Source organism: Corapipo altera, unplaced genomic scaffold (assembly GCF_003945725.1).
Source record: "Corapipo altera isolate COAL_440 unplaced genomic scaffold, ASM394572v1 23, whole genome shotgun sequence".
Lineage (NCBI taxonomy): Eukaryota > Metazoa > Chordata > Aves > Passeriformes > Pipridae > Corapipo > Corapipo altera.
Genome location: NW_020884878.1, coordinates 11,377,301 through 11,401,592, shown reverse-complemented (window position 1 = coordinate 11,401,592; position 24,292 = coordinate 11,377,301). Strand labels below are relative to the sequence as shown.

At 40.7% G+C, this 24,292-nt stretch overlaps 1 protein-coding gene across 1 annotated transcript in view; it reads left to right on the top strand.

Moving 5' to 3' along the window:
• The first annotated feature begins 4,126 nt into the window (after positions 1 to 4,126).
• Positions 4,127 to 24,292, top strand: part of SLC24A4 (solute carrier family 24 member 4) — a 97,142-nt gene continuing 76,976 nt past the window's right edge. The window contains exons 1-2 of the mRNA XM_027637908.1: positions 4,127 to 4,799; positions 7,241 to 7,351. Coding sequence (XP_027493709.1) covers positions 4,643 to 4,799; positions 7,241 to 7,351 — 268 coding nt within the window. The 5' untranslated portion in view covers positions 4,127 to 4,642. The remainder of the gene's footprint in view (positions 4,800 to 7,240; positions 7,352 to 24,292) is intronic.

Genomic DNA, 24,292 nt, shown 5'->3' with positions numbered 1-24,292 from the left:
TACACCACCTAAGGAGTCCTTCTGCTGTGCCTTTTGCAATCTCTCTCGTATGTCTATATGTCGTATGTCTATCTCGTATTGGCCTTTTTAGCCACCAACACGCTTGTAACAAACGTGGGTAGAGCCCTTCCCAAATCTTCGTTCACGAAGCCCAGCCATGATGATGATATCAGTTGGAAAGGCTGGATTTAAACAGGCTCCTAGGGCTGATTGGGTGCCTGTCACAAACAATCATCTCCTAATCAGCCAGGCTGCTCAGCTGATGCACTCAGCTCTTCTGTGCTGGAACAATCTTCATGGACAACTAACAGGGCACCAGTTTCCAGCTGCCTGGCTGTGCTGCTGCTTTTTCCGCTCCTTTTAGGGGGTGCCACAGAGAATTAATCCAAACATACTTCTCCTTCAGCTCTCAGCAGCATCAATATTTTCTTCTCAGATGATCTGCTTTCATGGATCTCCTGTGAGATGCTCCCTAATTCAAAGCCTTTGGCTGATACTCAGTTCAAGATACTAACTGTGCTTGAGATGAAAAACAAGCAAATTTGGCAGTGCAAGATGAAACTAGCATTAGTATGTGCTACTAGTGAGACATTTTGGCATAGGACATAGAAAAAAATTAAATGATCACAACGATAAGCACAGTAACAAGAAAGAATTGTTTCTTGCATTTGGCTTAAAGACAAGTGCTATTTAATATTTTCTTCCTTTACATTTTGTTTTGATGATATTTCCTAAATACCTTTAATTTTCAAAATGTAATTCTTTCAGAATTCCTAGACCTAATCTGGAAAATATTTTGTTCTTACTATAATGGAAACAGAGAACATCCAGGGTATCACCATACCAATCACTGTGAAGGCACCACTCAGAAAACCATGTGTGTCTCACTCTTTCTTTCTTTTTTTTTCTTGAGACTATTAATGGAAGACTGCATTGAATTTATATACAGATGTTCTGGTTGCAGTAAGAGATAGCAATAATTTAAGCTTTAAAAAATGAATGTAAAATTTGTAATGCCACCTTAGGCAGAAAGCTTTTGCCTCTTTTTTGCCCCCGACACCATATCACTGTACCCTCATAAACAGCATGGATGTCTTAAATCCATGATGAAAATGTTGGGATGTGATTGCAGTAACAACCTCCATGTGAATGGCTTGAATGCCCTCAAACAGACCCCTGAGGTGCAGGTCCTGACTACTGCTGGGGAGAGGTGACTGGAGCTGAGTTCTGCAGCATACCACTTCCATTTGAGACATTCTACACAAAGAGGGACCTGACACATTTCACAAAAAAACCCCACCAAAATAAAAGTGATTTGGAATTCTGTTCTGAAAGTTCAGTATTCAAGAACAATTTTGAGGCTGCCCTGTGATCACCAGACTGATTAAAAATGCTAATCAGAAGCTTGTATGATTAGGAGATTAGTCCTGTCTGAACTTTGATCTGCCTCCTTTGTGTACACAGGAGAGGGAGAGACACACACCATCATGGGTAGCAGATTTCTGTGTGAGGGATTCACAAGAGATCTCTTCACGTTTTTGGGTTTTGTGTTTTGCTTTCAGTTGCTCACAGGGAAGGCCTCAGGGTTGCTATAGTCACTAACTGTTACCTCTAAAACAGACAACTTTTTAACAGCAAGAAAAAGGAAAACAAACTGTGTCTGAAAAAGGCAATATTATAATTGCATTCCTGTTACTAACCATGTGGTTTGGTTTGATCCATGTGATGTTCATGGGACTCGACAGAATTAATGAAAATCCCTCACATGTGAAACTCAGGACCTCTAACAATGGTTCACTTCCATGGTCTTTGTGTAAACATCCCATAGATGCAAATATGAAATACCTGTGAATACCTGTGAATCACGGCCTGTGATCAGGAGTGCCATGGCTTTGAAAATGTCATCAGTATAAAGAGTAAGTAAGAGAATAAACATGGTAAATAGAAAAATCACAAGCAACCTCCATCAGCTGCAGCAAGAGACCCAACCATCAGGACAGCTTCTCTGAAGCCATGGCCTTTATCAGTGAAGAATGGTCAGGCATTGGAACAAGCTGCCTTGGGAAGTGGTGGAATCACCATCCCTGGAAGTGTTCAAAAAATATGTAGATGGGGGACATGGTTTAGTGGTGAATGTGTCAGTGCTGGGTTAATGGTTGGACTCGATCCTACAAGTATTTTCCAATCTTAACAATTCTATGATTCTAAGAAGATTATAAATTTACAGCAAGTGGATACTGAAAAAAACCAACAAATCTCTGCAATACCCTCCAGTGTCACCATCCTTCTATTGGTAGACAAAATCTTCATACAGAAAACTACAGTCTTATTAAAGCTCTTATTAAACACAGAAGAAGAGGATGGCAGTATGGTGTTCACATTACCACTCTGGATTGGAAGCAGAGGCTTCAGTCCCAGCAAAGAGGTGATGGAAAGCCACGTGAGGAATCAGCTTTCAGGTATTATGACAGCTGACAGGGTATGAAAGGGGTATCTCTACTGACATGGCCAACCAATACCTTCACTGGAATTTAAAGGTCTTCAATGAAAAAAAACCCAGTCCACTATAAACAACAGTGCTGATCTAAAGACCTTCATTTGCCTTTATCCAGATTCCAATGCCTCTGTGTCTAACTAGCCTATAAGTTTTTTTGGTCAGGGATGGCTTTCACCATTCTGGGTTCAGAACAGTGAGATTCTGGGTTCAACTGTGAGATTTCTTATATGGGCATGGAGAGAAATAAAGGGACATAATCTGGCTTGTAATCTTCTCTATTACCTTCTTTGTAGCAGGCAAGAGCTTTCAGTGTTATTTTTCCTATCTCAGCAGCTATAAAGGGAATGGAAGAGAGAAGACTGGAGCATGTCTCAGTTCTAACATGCAGTTGTTTTACTGCTTTAATGTAAATCAGAAGGTCAAAAGCCCATTAGAGCCTAGGTGCCACTGGAGCCTGAACAGTTAAGATACACAAGTTTCTGTAGCTATGTGCATGCCAGCAACAAGGTTACACAACTGCTTCTCTTTGGTTCCCCAGTTTGAGTAATGCCTTTTGCACTTGAGACAACTGGCAGTCTTCAGCATGAATCTAAGAGCAATTTCACACGCAGTGTGTACCACGGCATCCTAAGCACTGGGCTGCTGAATCTCACTACCACAGATAGAATTCACAAGCAAAATTAAAAAACACATTAGAATGATGGGAAAGCAGAGGATTGGTGATATTTTATTTGTGATGATTTGTTTTTGTAGGCAGGATATTTGTATTGTAATTATGACACCATTAGAAACAATGCCAGATATGAAGCATTGTATGTCCTCAAGCACATGGACAAAGATCCAGCGGGAATCACCTGAAAGGCCTCCTGTTGTAAACCAAATGCTGTATGGAAAAGAAGATCAGATGAGTTAATCCTGTTTTGCCTACATGCGCTTCCTCACATGCACAGCATTTCTGGGAGGAATACATGAACTGATGCCTGTGCTGTAGGAGGAAGTTCCCAGAGCTGCTCTCGTTGGCTAACAGTAACCACTTAATTAATGTAAACATCAAATTTTAGTTAAAAAAAGAAGCAAAATCCACTGTGGCACAGTCTGGAACTAACCACCGTTGCACAAAATGGGTCATTAATTTGTCGTCCTGAACACCACATGTTCGTTGTAGTGCAAACTGCTTGCAGAAGCATCATTCTCCCCATGGAAATCCATCTTGAAACGCATCTCCTGGAGACAGCTGGAAGAATCCCGAGCCATCAGTGCCCGACGCCCCCCTCACCACGGCACCCCGGCACTCTCCCTCCAGCCCAGTGCCCTCCGACCCGCTCCAGCGGCCGCTCTCCCACCCCAGGCGACTCCAGCCCTGCCCTGGATCCCGGTCCGCACCCCGGCTCCGCGGCACCTGCCGCTGCCCGCTCCCCTCTGCGCACCGATGGCCCCGCCAACCGCGGCACCGGGAGCGGGTCATTCCTGTGCCGTGCAGGGGAAAGGATTAATTTCGCCAGTTATTTCTCCCCCCCCCGCCCCGCGGTGGGGGAGGGCACACGCGCGTTGCCATGGGTGCCGGAGGAGCACCCAGAAAGTTGCGGGAGAGGGGCGGGCAGAAGGGGCCGGGCTGCCCGCCGGGGCTGAGTGGCCGCCCGGCGCCGCGCTGAGAGCCCGCGGGCGGCTGTGACGCCCACCTACCACCCACGGCTGGTGGCAGGGGAGGGAGGGACGACAGGGATAAACTTCAAACTTGGCTGAGCGGGCGGGCAGGGAGCAGCACGGATGTGTCCGTCGTCCCTCGGTGCTGACTCGCAGCCCGCGGCGCGCTGTGGGGCGGGCGCTGCCCGAGGAGCTTGGCGCGCCGCCGCGCCGCTTCCTCCGCCGCCGGCCATGGTGCGTGTGGGGCGCTGGGCTCAGCCCGGCCCCTGAGCGCGACGCCTCCCCCCGCTCCGCTCCAGGGCTGCCGCCGCTTCCCCGCGCCCCCGCCCGCCGCCACCTGCCTCTCCGCCGCGCCGCTGCCGACCTGAGGCCCTGGGCATCGCCTTCTCTCCGCGCTGCAGCCCGCCCGCTATGGAGCCGCCCGCGGGAAGCTGGCGGGAGTGAGCCCCGCTTTTCCCACCGACCCCCCTGGCCGCCCCCTCGGCGCCCGCGCTCGCTCCGATGGAGCCGGAGGAGACGCCGCTCGCTCCCCCGAAGACCATGCTGCTTATGCTGAGGAAAGTTCGCAAGAGGCGGGAGATGCTGCTGCAGCAGCTGGGCTTTATCTGCGCCATCCTCTTCTTCGCCTGGTGCATGTCCAGCCTGCTCTCCAGAGCGGGTGAGTGGCGGTGGCGGCGGGACCGGCGGACCCCGGTAGGGCCGGGCGGGCGGCTGGGGCGCCCCGGGGGCTGCTGCCTCCTCAGGAGCAGCTGCCTCCTCAGGAGCAGCCGGGGTTTGGCGGGGTCAAGCGGCGGCGGCTCTTCCCGTTTTGAGTCTCCCAGTGGAAATGCCCCGGCGGGCGGGGGAGCAGCGCGGGTTCCGCGGGAGAAACCCCTGCGCCGGGCGGATGCGTGGGGTGGATGTGGATGCCCCGGGGAGAGAGGTAGCTGCGCCGCTGGCACCTGGGGGTTCAGGGCTCCCTGGCCCCGAGTCCACCGTGTCTCTCGGGCCAGGGACCGAAGGGGCATCACGGGGCAGCTGCGTGCTTGGAACGGCCCTGAGAGAGTTTCCCCCTGCCGCTGCATCAGAGTTGAGTTCTCTCCAGCCGCTTGTGGTCCCCGTTGCAACTTCGGGCCACCTTTCATTTTGTCCTTAGGTTGTAAACCTCCATCAGATACAACTGCTGCTTTTCTCAATCTCACACGCACACCTAACATCTTGCCCCCCCATTACAGTATGAATTTGACAGAAATTCTGCATTTTAGGCAAGGAACAGTGCTAATCTTATGTTTTGTAGAGAGAGCATTATATAGTCTTTTGCATCCTTTGTGCAAGTGCTGTGTTGGTAAACTGATGCATTTATAATTAACCACATGGCTGGGCTGTAAAGTGTGCAGCTTCAGGCCCTCTTCATGCAATATGCTTCACATCACTCAAATACAAAGTCTAAGGTTGCTGGGGCAGCACTTGGGTCCCTAGATAGGGCTGCCAGCAGTCCTTGAGGATTTAAGAACAAAATCAACTAAGCCCAGATCTTACGTCTACATTTAATAAAAGAAAATCAGATTTCAGCACAATTAGGATGGGCCATATGCTTAAATTAGAGCTGAAGTTCAAGTGTGTGCTTTAGGGAAGAAAAATCTACTGGAACTTGTTATACTTTGTAATGCCCTTGTGCTCAAATTATTGCCTGATTTGTTTGAGCTGCATCTAGGATGGCAATAAGCCATCCTTAAAAGAATTCAGCATCTTAGACCATTTAGCATATTGCTCATCTTAAAACTTTCAACTTGTATTTTAAATTGTGGATTTAGAGTATACTGTTGGTTTCTTTATTTAGAACTGTTTGTCATGCCTATGGGATTTTTTCTCTTGCACCAGCTATTTATTTTCATAAACTTACTGGTTTGTGAAAACAAGTACTGGGGGTATGAATATGTTTGCATAGTTTGAGTTTTTTTTTTCTTGAACTTGTTGTTTTTCTAGAACTTTTTTAGGTTTACATGAAAAATGTCATGACTAATGAAAGTTTTTAATCTCCTGGGTTATCAACTAAATCCCTCATAACCTAATTTTTTTATGGTATGCTGCATCAGGTAGTTGGTTTTTTTTCAGCTGGCTAATTTACGATACATATTATCCATAAACACTGACCATCTGTTCTCTATGTTTCTTATAATTGTGGCTCAGAATATTTTAGCAAATACTCTAGAAAATCTAAGTTCCAGGCTAGATTTTTTTTTTTTTTTTGCAAGAGCTACTGTAACAAAACACAACCATTACATGGTGACAATATAAACTTTAAGATCAACCATGGAAGAATTTTTGTTGTTATTATAATATGTTCATTTGAAAAGGATAAGATTGAGGTGGAAGTGATTTAATTAAGATGTTCTATTCTTTATTTGATTATTTTAATTGTATACCTTACATTATCACAAGTGCTCCTGTACTCTGTTTAGCAGTTTCATTGAGAATGCTTCTGGAATATGATTTGAGGCTAAAGCTCCATTGACTTCTAAAGAAGTTTGTTTTTCTTAAGGCTTACGAGGGTTCGCTATGCAGTTACTTTCCATTTTCTTTGACAAGTTATGAACAGTTTGATGTAATCGAATATACCCAACACTGAAAAGTTCAGCATCTAGACTCAGAATAAACTAAAATGTAACTGGAACATGCCCATATGCATTTTTATTTTTTTGTGAAAGCAGTGATGTAGTATATGCAAATGCAGATGACAAAATGGAAGTGTGGTTGTTGCTTATGTCAGCATTGCTGGGCTGATTTCTTCTATAGAAACTGCTAAGAGTTGGCTTTCACAGGTATAGGCTTCAGCATTTGCTTGCTGCAGAGTATTGTCCTGTTGCGTGTCACAGCCATTCCGATGGCCAGAGCATGTTAACAGCTCAGATACTGCACCTTCACAGCTGGTTACACCCTTGGTAGGTGGGAGCACCCAGTATACGTCTGTTGGCACGTGCTCCAGTCACACCTCGATTTTGCTGCGCTTACATTCTGATGGTCTGGCCGTGCTCCTCACCAGTGGGTGCACACAGTCCAGTTAGGATGACGTACGAAAAGTCAGCTTTAATGGGCATAACCTCTTTCTGTTTAATACAGGACGAGAACCAATTGTTGCAGACAGAGGTACCGTATCAGAACTGTGGAGGAATAGAAGGTTGATGGCATCACCTAATGGGACACATGAAGAGAAGAACTGTACAGAGCCAGGTAAGATGGGAAAACTTTGTGATGTTTTGAGATTGGGTAGTGCTGTCATGAACAAGCTGCAGTGATGCGTAAACATGAAAGTGTTAAACTTAAAAAAACCCCAGGGCTGTTCTGTGAAGAAATAAGGTTTATAGTGCTATGTAATGTTTTGGGGGTCTTTATGAGACTAGTGCTGACAATTTGATTTCTTTAATTTCGTTTCTTTTGGTGCTTATTAATTTCTGATTCAGCTGATGCTGAATGTATTGCACTAGTAATGAGAGGTGTGCTCTTCTTGAGCAAACGTGCTGTGTTTGAGATGACATCTGAGCACACTAATTTGTGTTCATTACCATTATAAAGTTAACCATGCTTAGCTAGTTTAATGATAAACTATGTATTCAGTGTAGGAATGTATATTGTGTGAATGGGGAAGATGAGGTAAGTGATTTGGAAGCCCTGGAATCCATTTTACTTCAGGATATCTATCTTGGCCAGGCAATAAGAATTGATTGAGGGCAGGAATAGATGACGCATTTTAGTATCAGTGTTAGTCCACAATGCTTTCATGTTCCCATCTGTCTTCCCAATGTGTATTTCCTTTCCCTCTCTCCTTGCCTCTCTGTGGTTTACGGTGTGTGGGAGATGAGACATTTTGCCAACGGCGCTAGCCAAGTTAATTTGAAATTGAGATTTTTTTTTTTTAATATGACTCTTTGATCAACTCTTTGATGGCAATTGAGTCTGTGCCTTCTTGCAAACAGCAACAGCATGAGTTCTAGGATACTGTCAGCCCCAGGCACTAGGAGAGTTCGGAGCAGTACTCCTGCCCCTCACTTAGTATTCTTTCCTACTCCTCTTCTGTTTTCTTCCATATATGTGATGTGATATATGTAATCATGTCTGAGCATACCTGGAGCCAAGGCAACAGGAGCCACAAAATTGTAGAAGCTACATCAGAAAGATGCCTATGAAAGGTCTGATAGGAATTTCCATTTAGCACGAATGGGAACTTTGTTACGATGATAGCACTGCCAAAGGAAAACATACGATTGTATGTAAAATGGAATTTCGGAGCAGTGATGACTTCTTCACATGTTTAGAACAAATAGCTCCGTTCATTCCTCTAAAATTGCAAGATTAGTGTAAGAGCAATTGGAATAGATAAATACAGTTGAGTCATTTTGATTTGCTTTCTGAGGCTCAGGTCACTCAGGTGCACTTTTCTCTGTAACCACAAGAGCTGGACACAAGGGAGGCCCAAATCTGCCTCAGGATGCTGAAGTTCTAAGAAAAATATCACAAGACTTGCATTAAAGTAATGATTTCTAGTCACAGTGATGATATTAGACTTTCTTTTAAAAAGTGTTTCTTCTGTTAGAACACAGATTTACAGATCAAATGTGACAGGATTGCAACTGTAGCATTTTTAATCACTTCCTGTTATTCTGCAGTTATGTACAGCTTATCACTGTGTATCTTCTGCAGCTGAAGGAGGAATTGAGATGCTGCATGAGTGGCTAGATGTAAGATAGATGCAAATAAAGTAAGCATCTGAAAATAGCTGAAGTTGATGTTTGTTGGACAGGAATGGGTCCATAAGAACCTATTATCGTTATTGCTCGGTAACAAGTTCTGTAGATTTGGGCTGGGTTGTTTGTTTTGTTTTGATTTTTTTTTTTTTGGTGGATTGGTTGGGGGTTTTTTTTTGTTGTTCTGTTTTGTTTTGGTTTTTTTTAATTATTTTTTCATTCTTGTCTTGTAGCCTGGGAATGAGATTTGGCTTGTAATGACAATAAGGTACAATGATCTAAAACCTATCAAAAAAGGAGCCAGTAGCATAGCTCATCTCTATGGGAATGTAGCTTGTAATCACATGATTACAGAGAGAGAAGTCCCAGGAAAGGTCAAGAGACTTGACGAAGATTGCATAGAAAATTGGTGAGAGAGTGTGGATTTTCAGTTAGTATATGAATACACCGTTCTCTATAGGCTCCTTTGTGACATGTCCTTATTCTTACCTATGCCATCTCTTGCGTCTGCTTTAAGCACAAGGGACTCAACAAATGCTTGGGAGTTTGTATGGTATATAGCAGTTTTCTAATGTTATGTGGATGTTTTCCTATGTGTGTTTAGGGTATAAGAACTTCATAGTACCCTGAAAAATGCAAGTTCTTGCTGAGAGTCTGTTAATCCTTTGTGTCCTTGCAGTGCTATTGCTGTGCTCTTTTTATTAGCTTCCCACACAGGTCTGCAGTTTTACTTCCTTTTTCTCAAAAGCTTTCAACAGATTTAATTTATTTACCACTTTCTTACTTACATGTAAGTGAAAAAAAAAAATCCCCGATTGTTAGAAATTTCAAATTGCAGCTATAAGACCATGAGATCACTACAGTTCATGACAGTCATAACAAAGGCTCACCCTTTGTAATATATCTTGGGATAAAAACTCCATAAGCTTGTGGAAACTACTATCTGCTAGAAGCTCACTTAACCTACACTGTCTGAGATAGTTTCATTTACTGAAGTAGATAATTTTGTATTGTGTTTTTCTGGAAACATTTTTTTCTGGGGCCATTGTTTCAGAACAGAAAAAACTTTGAAGTCTTGGCAATGCAGCTTTAAAAAAGAACCCCGAGGCTCTGACAAAGGAAAGAAAATATATATGTATGTGTATAAATATCCCTAGAGGAGAAATGTTGCTTTTATTATCAGAAGACTGATATTTCTGACTATCTTAAGAGGTACTACACGTTTTCTGATAGTAACTGTTCTGCAGTCTTAAGGAATTATAGCTAGTTTCTATCCCATAACAGCAGCAAAGGAACTGTAGGTCAGCTGCAGGAAGGAGTAGGAGCATTTGTGAGCACCAAGCCAACCTTGGTTCTAGTCTGGACTGAGACCAAATCCTCACCATGGTTAGTGTGTTGTGTAGCATTTTTCCATTAAAGGTCCTTCCTAGCTTTAAACTTGCCCTTTGTTGAAAGCTCCTCTGCCATGATAAGATAGAAGTCTTCATGTTGTCCTGGAGGCTGAAGGATTTATAGATTACATGTGGAAGGCTCTGGATGGTAGAATTTTATGAGAGCCTGGAATTTCTGAATTATGAATCTTATGTTTATTTGATGTTGGGCGACTGCTGTGGCTGGATGGCTGCCATGGGTATTCCTCTTAGATGGAAAACAAACTACCATTTCTTCATGGCTCTGGGTAGATTTCTGCGGGAGGAGGAGTTGATCTGACCTCACTTAAAGCAGAGCAATCAGAAAGGAGGGAGTAGTTGTCTCTAGCATCTTAACATATCTCGTTAGTTTGCAACCAACTTTTTGGCCTTATCGAAGCTCTCACTCCCATCTGCCGTCAGCTCGCTAGCTTGCAGTGCCATCTGCCCAGCAAGTCTGATTTGTAACCTCTCTGCTCCAATGGCTTGCCTCATGTTTCAAAATGCTGCCATGGCTCTGTCCTCCAGAACTCTGAGTATCGTTTCCAGAGCACTCGCAAGGTGGGGTGACTGGGTGGCATGATATTTCTCACCATGTGACTCCACTGGGTCATGTTAGGCTGTTACTCAACTGATCCAGATTCTTTGTTGTTGTGAACATTTTCAATTAATCTCTGTATATGGTACAGAAAATACTTAAATTTCTTGCTGTGAATTAGAAATATCTGGGAATATATTTCCATTATCTTCTGACACTAGTCAGTAAGTGGCCTTGAAACTGAAAGAGGCAATGGTGTTTTCTGTCCAGCAGTTTGTCAACCATGGACAGTTCATGAGCTACACTGATTTTAAATAGCTGGCAATTTTGTTCAGGCATGCTCCTCCCATTGTTATCAGTGGGTGAAGATGAATTATGGATTGGGGGAAAGACAGCGTTAGCAGTTCTCCCTGAGCCATGCTGCCTTTTTAGTTTGGAATTAAAGAGCACATTGTAGCAATGTTTTCTGTTCGTGCAGTGACAGAGAAAGAATCAGTCCTCTACAGTGAAATAAAATGTGTTTCTCATTAGCATGTGTGTGAGTCAGGATCAAAAGTCATTAAGTCTGTGTATATTTTACACTGTTAGTTATAACCTTGGGGACTCATGTAAGATGTGATGCATTGTAGAGAAACTATAGAAGTCTTAGACAGTTTTGTTAGAGAGGACAAGAGCCTCTTAGTTTTTCTACAAAAATCGATGATGTCTCAAAAAGTAATTTTCCAAAGGGATAGAAAGTTATTTCTTGTACACGTGTAGTAAAGACACTGTAGGATTTCCATCAGTTTTATTTACAAACACAGTGCTTATTTAAATATATAATTCTCAACATGCTGGATTGATGTATCCTTTTTCTTTCTTAATGCTTGTAGACACCTTAATATATAAGATCAGAAACTTAGTGTAATAAATTCTAGTGGAATATGTAATTTTGTGCTGATGTAAATTCTTTTTAAACAATGTGATAATATATATTTCTTTTAAACAATGTGCTCATGATCTTCCCTAGATCAACCTTCCATTTTGTAGCAGGGATAAATGCCTTAGACCTGTGCTTTTAAGGAGGTGGTATTAATAATTTCACTGTAAACCTTTGTTTCGTGAACAGCCTAAATTAGTAGGCTCAGCACGACCTGCAAGTTCTCTTACAATGCATTCATACAATACCTAGCATAGAAAGACTATGCTCTCATTGAGGTAATACAGGCAATTACTGTGCTGTATTATGTTATTTGCAAATATTCCCCACTCACCTATTAGTCAGACTTGCTGTCTACCTTGATGCATAGAAAACGTGCAACTGTTGCAATATGATAGAATTACTGATAGTGCATATATGTTGATTTAAAATGTTTTGTTACTCCAGTGTCTTATGCCCTCAAAGACCAGGAAAATTACCTGCTATAAGCATCCTTTTCTTGTGTTGATCTAAAAGGAAATGAAAATGAGGAAAGGTTTAAGAAAAAATTTCTTAGTTGCTTTATGCATATGGTATTCACATAACACATAGATACAGTGTCCTGTGAATGTCTGTGTATGCATGCACAGATGTATATATTTATGTAGTTGAAAGACTTGCTAACCAGCTAGCATGTAGCTTATTTCTGTAGCCACTTGTCATGTGCTGGTGGGGGTTTATTTGTTTTGGGTTCGCTTTGGGTTATCCCCCTCACCGGTGTCTGCAGACTCACTCTTGTCCCTGTTGAGCGGTAAACTTTACTGACTGTGATTTCAATGGTTTCTGTTTCTGAGGAACATAGATGTGTGACAATTCAAAACTGCTTTTAGTGGACTAGATGAGAATGAGTGACAAACATTTAATGCCAAGTTTTTCTCATGTGACTCTCAAGGTCTCCTCATCAGAACTCACACCTAGATTTAGGTTGAAGTTCTGACCCTCTTTGCCTGGCTTACGAATGTGGGTATTAAATGGATTTGCAGGTAGATATAGTTGAAGTTAGTTGGGAAAAGTGTTTTGTTTATTTTTTTGTGAACTAGTGTAGGAAATGTGCTTTGATTGAAGGCAGAATTTGAAAAATAACCACCCTTCTCTCTGAACTGTTCATTTTCTAGCAGTGTATTAATACTGGCATCCAAAATAGTAGAAAGAAATGAGACAAACATTTCTCTGTGCTTTGGCTTAACCTGCCAGCAGCATCCCCTGGAGAGCTGAGAACAGAAAACGAACTCCAGGGTAATTTATCTATATCCCCAGGTCTAAGTGTCAAGTTTGCAGGAAGTAGTTTAACTCACAGTAAATTAGTGTCTGACTAAAATGCCATTTAGAGATGTAGTAAATAAAAGCCAATGAAACATATTTAATAGGGTTTTTTTATATTGCTGTATATTCTTAAATCTAATAAAAATATTACTTGATATAATCTTTATTTCATATGACTCAGATTTATTTATAGTTGGTTTGGGTCCAGTTAAAGCACACTGTGGATAAGTACTTTACAAGCCAAGTCTTTGCTCTGAAACCAAAAAGCAGGTCTGAAACAAAAATGAGAATTTCTAAAACGTAGCCACTTCAGAACCAAATTTATCGTCTGGGGACAGAGGCCCTTACTTTCTTTGACTGGAACAAAACACCCAGGTTGAATGCTCTGGAGTGCTAAGACTAAGATCTGAAGTTTCCCATGTTAGAAACTGTATTAATTTCCCATATTAGAAACTCCAGCCTTAGTACTTAGATGTCTAATTGCCTATATTTCAAACCACATTACCTAAGCATTTCTCAAATATTAATGTAGTAATAGTGCAACATGTCTTTCTGTAACTGCAGACAACTCAGGCAGACAGTAGCTGTGTAAATTACTGGCCTGAGGTCATAAAATGTGATAGAGCAAAGAATCAAATCCAGATACCTCAGTCTTGATCTTGGCTCCTGCAAAAATGATATTTGATTACAAATTTGGACTAATATGACCTCCTCAGGTCCATCCAACCTGAGTTGCCCTGTGATTTGGTGTGGAAATCAAATGAATTATGTTTCACTCAGGACATATTTGAAACCCTGAACTGGGGATTTCAGAGTCAAAGTTAGTGAGACTTGGGCATGCAGATCTCTGTGGTATTGCTGACTGACTCACACTTGGTATGGGATAATGGATGGGTATTTAGATGTGTTCTTCACTGGTATGACCATGCAGATAAACCTTTTTGTGTGGATATCCCCTCCATTTCACACTCAGAAAATGGTGCTGTTGGTATAAAAACTGTGTTTAAATTTACCCATCCTTATCCATGGCAATTTTGATTTCACTGCTTGTTTTTTACCTTATTGCTTGTAACGTGTCTCCATGTACTGCAGCTGAGACAGAGAGTGCTACTGTCTTGCCTTGTAACGTGTACAGTTGTTACAGTTGTTACCATACCTGATTTTACTATTGTAGAAAGTGAGTTGAAAAGGCTTGAAAATCAGCATTAATCCATACTCTTGGAGTTGGCCTAGGACAGTCTTTATGAGGTACTGGATTGTCTGACAGATGTTAAAACTCTGCATTTATTTCTTCATATCTGTGCTCTCAGTGCCTTAATAATCCATAACTTGGACCACCAATGTGGAGGATTCAGACAGAAATGGACGAGCAGAGAATTGGGCTGCAGAGATTGCAGGTTGTGAAAAGCACCTGGAGATAGAAAATTCTCACAGGAAGCTGCAGGAGGGATAGAGAAGTTTGGGGGTTGGAATTGTGTTGTATAAAGACTAAGATTACCCAGTCAGGGAGCCTGGAGTTGGAGGATAGATGAAAGGGACATATGAGTGAAGGGAGACTGAATTTGAATAGTGAACAGTGAGAGAATCTTGGTAATAGCAAGGCAAAGAGGTAGGCCCTGGGAAGTAGTAAGCAGAGAAAAAGATAAGAGAAAATGAAAAATCAAAATTTAGTGAGAGGTTTGGTTTTGGTTGAGCAAGAAATCTAGAATGAAAAGCAAGGGGAGTCTGTAAAAAGAGCTCAAGTTGCCAAAGGGCTTCTTTTTAGCCTTGTGTTTGGCACATAAAACTGGATGTAGATATAAAGCAATTTGGAAAGCTTCATCAAAGCCAGACCAACCCTACTGAGCCTCAACTTTCTCTCTTTGAATCTCAATGGATTTTTTTGAGGGTCAAAATGACTGATTTAAAAATAGACTTAGGCACAATGTGCAATTACAGTAAATTAATTTTAAACTTTGTTCTGCTAATATTTCTGATAAGAACCCTCATAATTGATTTTTTTCAGAAGTTACAAAATTTTATTATAGGTTTTTAGTTCTGCATTCATTAATGCCAGTGACATTTTACAGAATAGATGTGATTACCCACCTAACAGGCTGAAAATACTCTGTGAACCTGATGACAATTAAATTGGCATCAGTCCTGTTCTGCAGGGAGGCAAGACCTTCAGGCAATAAAGAGTGGTGGTTTTCTTTATTCTTTGAGGTTGACAAACACTGAAGACATTATAGTAGAAATTGTAATAGCCTTAGAAACAGCCAAATTCATTTCTGCTGGTAGGTTGAGGTACAGCAGAGCAGACACTGCAGGTGGACAGCAGGTTACATATATGTGTGCTCATTCAGTTGTTTCCTTTTTTGCATCATTAAATTAACAGTTTAATGTTAAGGACAGGTGGTGCAATAATAGTATTTAGAGCAACATTCTCTACCCATAGTGACCAATAGTGGTAAATGTGCCTTCCTGTGAGCAAGAAGGTGATAATTTAGACTCTGCCTGTTCAGTTTCCATGCATACTTGCTTGTTGGACAATGCTCTGAGATCACCCAAACCTGATGAATTATTTTTCCCCTGCATGTGATGCATTCAATTTGGTCAACTGAGGGTAACATGACTGGATCTATTGCAGAGGTATTTGAACCTTTGAATGGCAAGATGTAAAATGTTCACAGATGGTGGGAAACATTTAAATTTCTAGAATAGAATTTCTGGATGAAATTTATGTTTAGAAGCTTAAATGGACTGAAATGTGGAAAACAGATTTATTACCCCCTTCCCCTATTTACTGTGAATCAGCTTGTGCTTTGAGTTTTGTGAGCTCCTAGTGTAAACCCAGACTCTTGGAAAGAGGCAGTTGTTCTTTAGAGCATTTGAGGGCATATCTGTGCTGGTGTACACTGCCTTAACTCCATTGTTTCAACAACCAGGGTTCTGCCCTATGTATTTAGAGCTGGATGGTGAGATGCTTAGTTCTTTGGTGAGAATTTTCTCCCTTTACTTTTCATGCCTTTGTAAAGTTTGCATTCTTTGCCTGATTATGTCACGGTTTTTTAAATCCTTCCACAGGATCTTTGACTACTGTTGCCTAAAAATGTAAGGCTTTTTCTTACCTTCCGAAGCGTTTTACAAACCTTTCTCTTCCCTGTTGCTGATGTCCTTTGTCTGCTTCCTTTACCTGCACTGAAACTTTGAGATGTTCCCAATATCCATTTGCCATTTTTTGTTATTTTTGTGTACACCCTTCCAGATTAGTGCGTGAAAGAAACTGTCTGGAATATTATCATTCTCTCCTTTCTTGACTCTCACTTCATGAGCCATGAGTATCAGGGTGCTCTCAGGAGATGGGCCAGCCAGGGAAGAAGTCAAAACTAGCATATTAATTAGTCCTGTTTCAGTCATGTTTTGCTAGTTGAGGGTGGAAGGTCCCTATAGAGCTGTAGTGTTGTCTGTCCTTGTTGTGAGATGCAGTGGCAGTCCCTAAGAGCACCTAATGGAATGGACAAGGAAAAGAAGACTGAAAAAGGCAAAGTGACTTACCCAAAGTCTGCAGAGAAGGTCAGTAGCTAAGCTGTGTTTTCTTTCCCTCTGTAATCATAAATTATAGCCATATTAAGTTCATTGAGTCTGGAGCTGTTGCTGCTGCCATCATCACCTCTCAGGTCTCCTTCATGATCAGCTCATGACTTGACTCTTATTGTGCTTTTTAAAATGAGAAATACAACTTTTCACAATAAATAAAGTGGTTACTGCTTCCCAGCTAGTTATAACTGGTAGCTCAGTGCTACACTACAGAGCATTTACAATTTTTCCATGTCCTCCACTTAGAGGGAGAAGAAACCTTGGAAAGTAAAGATCTCCTCATTTGCTCCTGCAAAGGGGTGAGTACATGCCTGGCTGACCCATCTTTGGGGCCACTGCTATCCACAGAGAATGATGTTGAAAAATTGTGACTAGGGAAGTTGCAGGTCTCTGCTGTGGTGATGGTTCTACAACTGGGGAATGCTTTTGGGAGTGCTGTGTGAGAGGGACTGTGTAAAACATGAACGCTGCTACCAGGGATAAAATGAGGAACTCTTGTTGCTTGCAGGCTGAAAAAGGAAAGAAGGAGTTGAGTATTTTCTCATGTGTGAGCAAAACCTGTGCTTGTGCCTGACTCAAAAGTCTTTGAAAATTTGGTTTTTGTTTTATTTCATGGAGGTATGAGGAGAGGCTTTTTCTCTGACTTTCTCTCTGCCAGCTGACTTTTAAGTGCGGACCAAGTACTTCAGATTTGAGGTTAATCAATCAATTGTATTTTTCAATACCATGTGTGTTTACTATAGTTGTCTAGTTGTACGGGATTGTTTAGCAATAGCATGTGTTGAGAGTGTTCTTACTTGGAAAGACTATCTGGGATCATCTCCAGAACTGCTTTAAGCTGTGGATATTTAGGGCAACTAAGTTTAGTAAGTACTACTTAGGTAATTAAAGGTTGGATCTGGGCTGCTTTCTCTGCAAGACAGCAGACTGGTAATGGGAAATTAGTCAACTTGGTTCAATGTTATTTTCTGTATAGCACAGAGTCAGGTCCCACCCAACTCAGAGTTTTATTTTTCTATTGTCTTACGGGGTTTTGAAAGTCAAAATAATATTACTTTTCATGTAGTCTTGAAGGTAGCAAAACTAGCAAAAATTGCTTAAATTGAAAGTAGTATTTATAGCTGGTTTTGAAACAGTCAAGATATCCATTTTGCACTCTGGACCCTTTTTCTTTAAAGAAAAAATTAAGTCTCTGCTAAATAACTACTTGTGAAATTCTTTTTACTCAGTGTTTCACCAGTTTGTACCCATAGATGTAGGTATAAGACCAACTTGCACATATAAGAGAGATGTTACATGGAAAAAAGAACAGTTGCCCATATCATACAAGCATTTCAGGGTCTTAAAAGTACTGTTTCTATAAGCTCAGTGGCTTTTGAAATTGTTCAGATTCATGGTGGAATGCATGAAATTATTTGCAGAGTCTTTTGGTTTTGTTGAACACTTTCAAAATTTGATGTTTTTTCCCCTATTCCAGCCCCCGCCTGGTTGAATGCTACACAAATGCCACTAGCATTCCTATTCTTCTGGGATGAGATTGCAAATGGGATGGGAACAGTGATGCATGTATTATATGCTTTTTATGAATAAAATCGTAAACTTCACAACTAAAGTTCTTTCTTTCCATCCAGTGACCAATTTCAAATATTTTGGTCCTACCACATTGCTGACTCCAGACTGGACTCTGAATTAAGCTCTGCAGTACAGCTCTGAGGAAGAGAGATTGCACCTCAGCCAGATGCTTTCTGACAGGGAGTCAGCTATGGTGTGTGGGTCAGTGCAGTCCTCCAAAGGGTTTTCAGCTGTGAGAGGCAGCACAAATGATAACTTGTGGAAGAGGTGAGAACCTCCTGTATCCAAAGTGTGGGGTGGAAAATGGCTGTGTTGGACAACATTGTCTGTGTGCCTGTCTGTGCTCAGACCTGTGACGTCTCACTGTGATCAGGCTGTAGTAGGGGATGATATCCCCTGATTCTGGAGTGCCTACAGACATGACTGCAAACTGCCATCTTGAGCATTATTGTAAAAAGACAGATTATCATCTGCTTTGTATAGAAAACTAAGTTCAGTCAGTGTACTAAGTGGAGAGACTTTTCTGTTAATCTTGTTTGGAGTTCTTTACAACAATATATTGCATATATTTTTGTAAGTTAACAGATATATTTGTCTGTTGTTTTAATGGCAGTTTTAGTCTAGTAGGTAAAGTTTGTGTTCAGTAGTTCTATGCCTTGACATGAAATGTACAGGGTGGCATAATAACCTTCTACATCAATCTTTACTGCAAGAGATTGAGATCCAGTGTTTCAGTATGTCATGGGAACCAGGAAATTCTCAATTCTAGCTGTGCCTGCAGCAGTGACTACCCTTTGGGATTTTAGCCTATATTTCTTCACTCCAGAAAAGTGAGCGAAGGATATTCCACCCCCACCCCCCCCCCCAGGAGCAAAAATATAATTGAACACTAGTGGGGAACCTTGATCCCTTTATCCCTGCTACAAATATTACTCAGTTAGATTGGGTTCTGAATGTGGAAAGCATCTTTATAATAGTAAGCCTTGTTCTCCATAGAGAATGAAGATGATCTTGGCTTTCCCAATGGTAGATTTGCAGCTACTTAGATGCCACAGTATGAATTCTGATTTAGTGTGAGTGTAAATATAGTCTAGCTTGTCAGTGAGGCACCTGTTTCTTATCCTCAGATAGTTCAGTTCATTGCTCTGATTATCTCTTTTCTTCCTCTGCGAAAAAACCTTTCCTCCTTTTCTACCTGAAAAAATTTATCTTTAATATGGGAAAAAGAAATGGATTGCTTTTTTTCAAGTAGTGTAATCAGATTAGGCATTTACAGGAGTAAAAACGCAAAGTGCTGTGGTCATTATGTTCCCAATGAGTGTGTTTATATTCTGCTAGTAAACACATTTGAGTGTTTTGGAAACAATAGTAATCTTTCTCTTCTCTACTTAAGTGGTGTAGCATACCCTTCTGTGACATAGTATTTTAGTTGCACAGTGACTTTATACGCTTAATCTTGGAGAGGCAGTTTGGATTGTATTATTTAACAGCCAAGGATAAAAGCCTCTTGCAATTATGAGATTAACAAGAGTTACGCTATGTTTTGATTCTTCCTGAAGTCTGATATGTGAATACATGTGTGCTTTGACTGGATATATGTTTGATGTTATTTTCTCTATCTCTTTTGGTGTTTTTCCCCCCTTTTTTCTTTAGAGAAAAATTCTATTGGCTGAAAGATTCTCAAAGAATGTAAAAGGCTTAAATGCCATGTGTGTTCCTTCATATGCAGCTATGAGTGCCAGGCAGCTTTACCACTGCAAAATAACAAAAAACGAGAACAGAAATTTGGCTTTACTGGCTGTTGAGCTGGATGGTCTATGTTTCAGAGAAGATAATTCAGATAATTTGATTTTCTTTGGAACAAACTTGGGAAAGTAGTGTGCTTTTTCTCCCTTCTGGGAAAATGTCCACTATCCAGTGTATGAAGTTAGAAACACATTAAAGTTGTGAGAAAAATCCTACTGTTGTAAGATATTAATTGCTGGTAAGTTTTTATGCTAACTGTAAAATATCTCTGGCTTTTTAGAACATCATGCATCACTCTATTTATTAGTTCTTAACTAAAATATTTAACTTTATGATGTTAAATAACTTTATGGGGAAAAATATCTACTAATTCAGATGCTTGAAAATAGGACCAGGTTGACTTTCTTAAATCAGCACAGTTCCTATTTCTTGATGTTGTGTAACAGTTATTGATGTGATGCTACAGTTTTAAACTTCAGGAAAAAGCTGATTAGTGTAAACCTCCCACATAGCATTGAGGACAGGCTGGAGGGAAATGACCCACACGAACATGGTTGCACTTCAGTATTACAGAAGTAGTCCAGTCTCTCAGTTAGTCTAAATATATGGCTAGATTTAGAAGTTTGTATTTATTTACTTTTGGTGTTTGGATTGATTTTTCATTTGACATTTTGTAGGTCCACTTTTTGGATATGGAAGCTGCGGAATGGAGTTTTTCAGTTGAGGTACCAGCACACAAACGACAGTACCTGGAGGGGAGTATTTCTGCCTCAGGACAAAGCTGTCTAGAACTGGAAGTTTGTTACAAAACTCCATACTACAGTGTGTTCATTTCAGTTTGAAGGGCACATTTTTAAGTATACTCCAGTTGGATTTAATTCATGATTTCACTTGAACAAATATTCTGATTTAGTACATTTGTGCAGAACTTTAACACTGAACATGTAATTGACCTGAAGTTGTTGAGCTCGTTTTGAACTGAGACTTTTCCAGTACCTCCATCTGGAAGGATCATTTGTGTTTCAGCCTGTGTTCAGACAAAAAATGGACTTAGACTCATGCAGGAATCAAAGTTTTTGAGTTGTTTGTTTGTTTGTTTGTTTGTTTTTTTCTTCAAAGTAGCATTTTAGTGTTGTGGCCCCACTGGCCCTTCCTAAGCCACTGTTTACATCAGTAGGACTTCTCCAAACACAGCAAATGCAGCATTGGACTGCTTCATCTAGTGGAAGTTAGGATCTTGCTATTATTATCTGCAAATATTACCTGCATGCAGGTTCTCTGATTTCCACTCTTAAGGAGCACTGCTACTTGAAATGGGGAGTTGAGATTTTATATGTCTTTTGTCTATTGTATTTACATGGTCTGTAAATCTAGTGTGTGAGCTGACCATCTAATGACCTTTAAAAATGCAGCCTTTGGAGAGATGAAGAGGGATTTGTTACTTGACAGATTTGTGCTAGCAAGCCCCAGGTTATTTACGGAAGTCTGGAATTTTGTGCTCTTGGATTTAAAGAATACTGTGTAATTCAGATCAAAGGCAAAGTATTAAAATCTTAATTCCACTGAGAGAAATATCCTTTATTTTGGCATTCTCGGACAATATTCTTAATTCTTGTTGCTAGTGCACCTTATAAAAGAGAGGAAATTTAAAGTTTTCTTATAATTTTTTGTGAAACAATTTTTCTTTCACAACTGGACGAGTGATCTGTGAAGCTCATTCATAATTTTTAAAAGGAGAAACTCTGTTCTGATACTATATCATAGAAAGTCACAGAGTTACTGTCAGATGTTTGTATTTCCTCAACTAATTGCATAGTGAAAACATTTACATGTTCAATTTTGTTGTTAAAGTATTGAAATATCCCTGTGTCATCAAAACTATTAGAGAGTATATAGGTAAGGAGGAGGAAGGAAGGAAACCAAGGCAAAGGACATTTCAAAACTATTATAGTTGCCGTTCAAGAAGAGTGTTTAAATTGGTACAGATGGGAGATGCTAAACTGCATTTCTGTGGATTTCTACAACCAATGTAAAATTCATGGGTTATACATCTGAAAAAGATCACAATGAAACTAATTTGTTTGGTGGAAAGTAAAGTAGCCATTGCCACTTTGTGTTTCCCTCTCAGATGATGAAAACTACTTCCAGGCAATCTTACTGTGCTATCTAGTGCACAGAAGTACCTTGAATCTTGGTACATGACTTTGGGGGGTAGAACAGAAACTGTAAATCTCTTTGCTTGAGACTGTTTGTTGTCCTTAGCCTGTAGAAATGTGCCAGATGACACTAGCAAGTGTTCTGTGTGGTCTGAAAGGACTGTGTGCCCCTTAAAGATTAATTTCTTTGCCCATTTCTGTACTTCCAAAGCTATGGAACTGATGCTAGAAGTGTAATAAAGCAAAATGTTCTGGTAGTATGAGTTGTACGCCTGTCCATAGGAATTGTTTCTCTGACAGTGAAATAACTGGATATATTACTGAAATGTGATATAGGTCTCAAATCATACTTGCAGCTTGTCCAGTGAAGTTGGTGAGGACTTCTGAACACAAAATGAGCTTTTGACAAGTGCCTCAAGTAGGACTGGATGAGTCTCCCTCACTACAGAATCTTACACAGTAAGCACAAAGAACCGTTCAGGGACAGTGAAGCAGCAGAGACCAAAAGTCTCTCGCTGTAGGAGAAGACTCACATTCAAAAGGTGACAGTTCTTGTGGGGCAGCTTGGGAACTGTGGAGCTGTTTTCCTTAATGACACTTTCTCACTCTTTTTGGACTGACATTGTTAAATATGCAGAGATGCAAAACTGTTACTCTGCATGAATCAACTTTAGGTCTGTAGTTGAGACAGTTACAATCTCTTATCTTTTGGGTTTCTTTTTTTAAGGAGAGGTGATATTCCCTTTAATTACTGGCCAGTGAGATGTGAGAACACTAGTTTGAAAATGGAAGGGTTTAGGTTTAACTTTTTAAATGAAAATGGCCCTAGTAACAGTGGCTTGTGCTGAATTCAGCCTTACTGAGGTGTGGAAGGAGTACTTGGAGCACTCCTAATCAATCTAGTCTCTCCAGAGGCTTTGGCAGATTTCAGTGCTGTTTTGCCCTGTTATCAAAGAGTAGTGTTGCTCAGGTAAAAGCCAGTTGTCTCTTTCCCAACATGAAGGTAGTAGGTCTGTGCAAAATTGCCTGGGGAAACCAGCAAGATAAATAGGGAGGTGCTGAATTCCTGCTTCCTCTAGGGATAGAGAACTGCTAATACAAAGTTTCTGGATCATTTATTTACTCGAGTTCCATATTAATCCTGTTCTGTCCCTAAATATGATGATTCTGGTCTAATCCTCCATGTTGCAGGCCTCGTTTCTGGAGTTTGAATAAAAATTCTTTTCTGTCTCACAAGAGTGCAGTGCAGTTTTGTGCATTAGACAGAAATGCTTTGCTACAACTAATGGAAACTGCAGAATACGACAAATAGAAAGACAGTCATAACCACAGAATTCTTGACACTAGGCAGTTACGTTATACCCAAGATACACTGAAATTGTTTCTCAAATTGAACATTGCATTTGAAATTACTCCTTCCTGAAAATACATAATGACAAAATTACAGACCTTTCAAATGACATACCATATCTTATGCTATAGCTCTTTTAGCTGCAGATTTTAGATAATATTCACTGATTCAAAAACAGTGATGACAGTGTTGTTGGTTTGGGGTTTTTTAACTGTGGAATATTTGGCTCTTTAGACAGTAGTGAGCATATACCATTAAAAGTTTGGTTCCCTGTAATGCATATTAGATGGTTGTTTATGATGAGAGTAACTTCCAGGTGACATTAGCAATTTGAGACTGTTAGTCAGGTAGACCACATTTACCCTCAGTGGAGACAAGCATCCCAAACACCTTGCATGCTGATAGTCAGATGAATTTGGTGTGTCTTACTTTTCTGTTCTAAAACATGCATCCTTCATAGTGTTATGTGAGTGCAATTCAATGTGCAGAGACACAGTTCTAAGTACATTTTTGTAAAGGCCCTGCTAAGATGGTAGAAAGAAATGTGACCAACTTCTTTCTTAATTTGGTTTTGCATTGTATTTCTTTATGTTTTGCCCGTGACTTTTCATTTTGCTTTGATTTGCCCTAGGCTTTTGTGAATTGCTTTCTTCAAGAGACTCTTCTATGACAAATATGTTTTTAGAAGAGCTTGTGTATGTATGACTTTGAATGACATTTTGTTGTCTCATTTGTGTTGCTGCAGCCATCACTAGTCTCTCATAGAGAAGTGACAAGAGGTGTATCAGAACTGGACACTTCCGTTATTTATTTCTTATTGATGACATGTAGTAAAGAAGTATAGGAAGTAAAATCAGG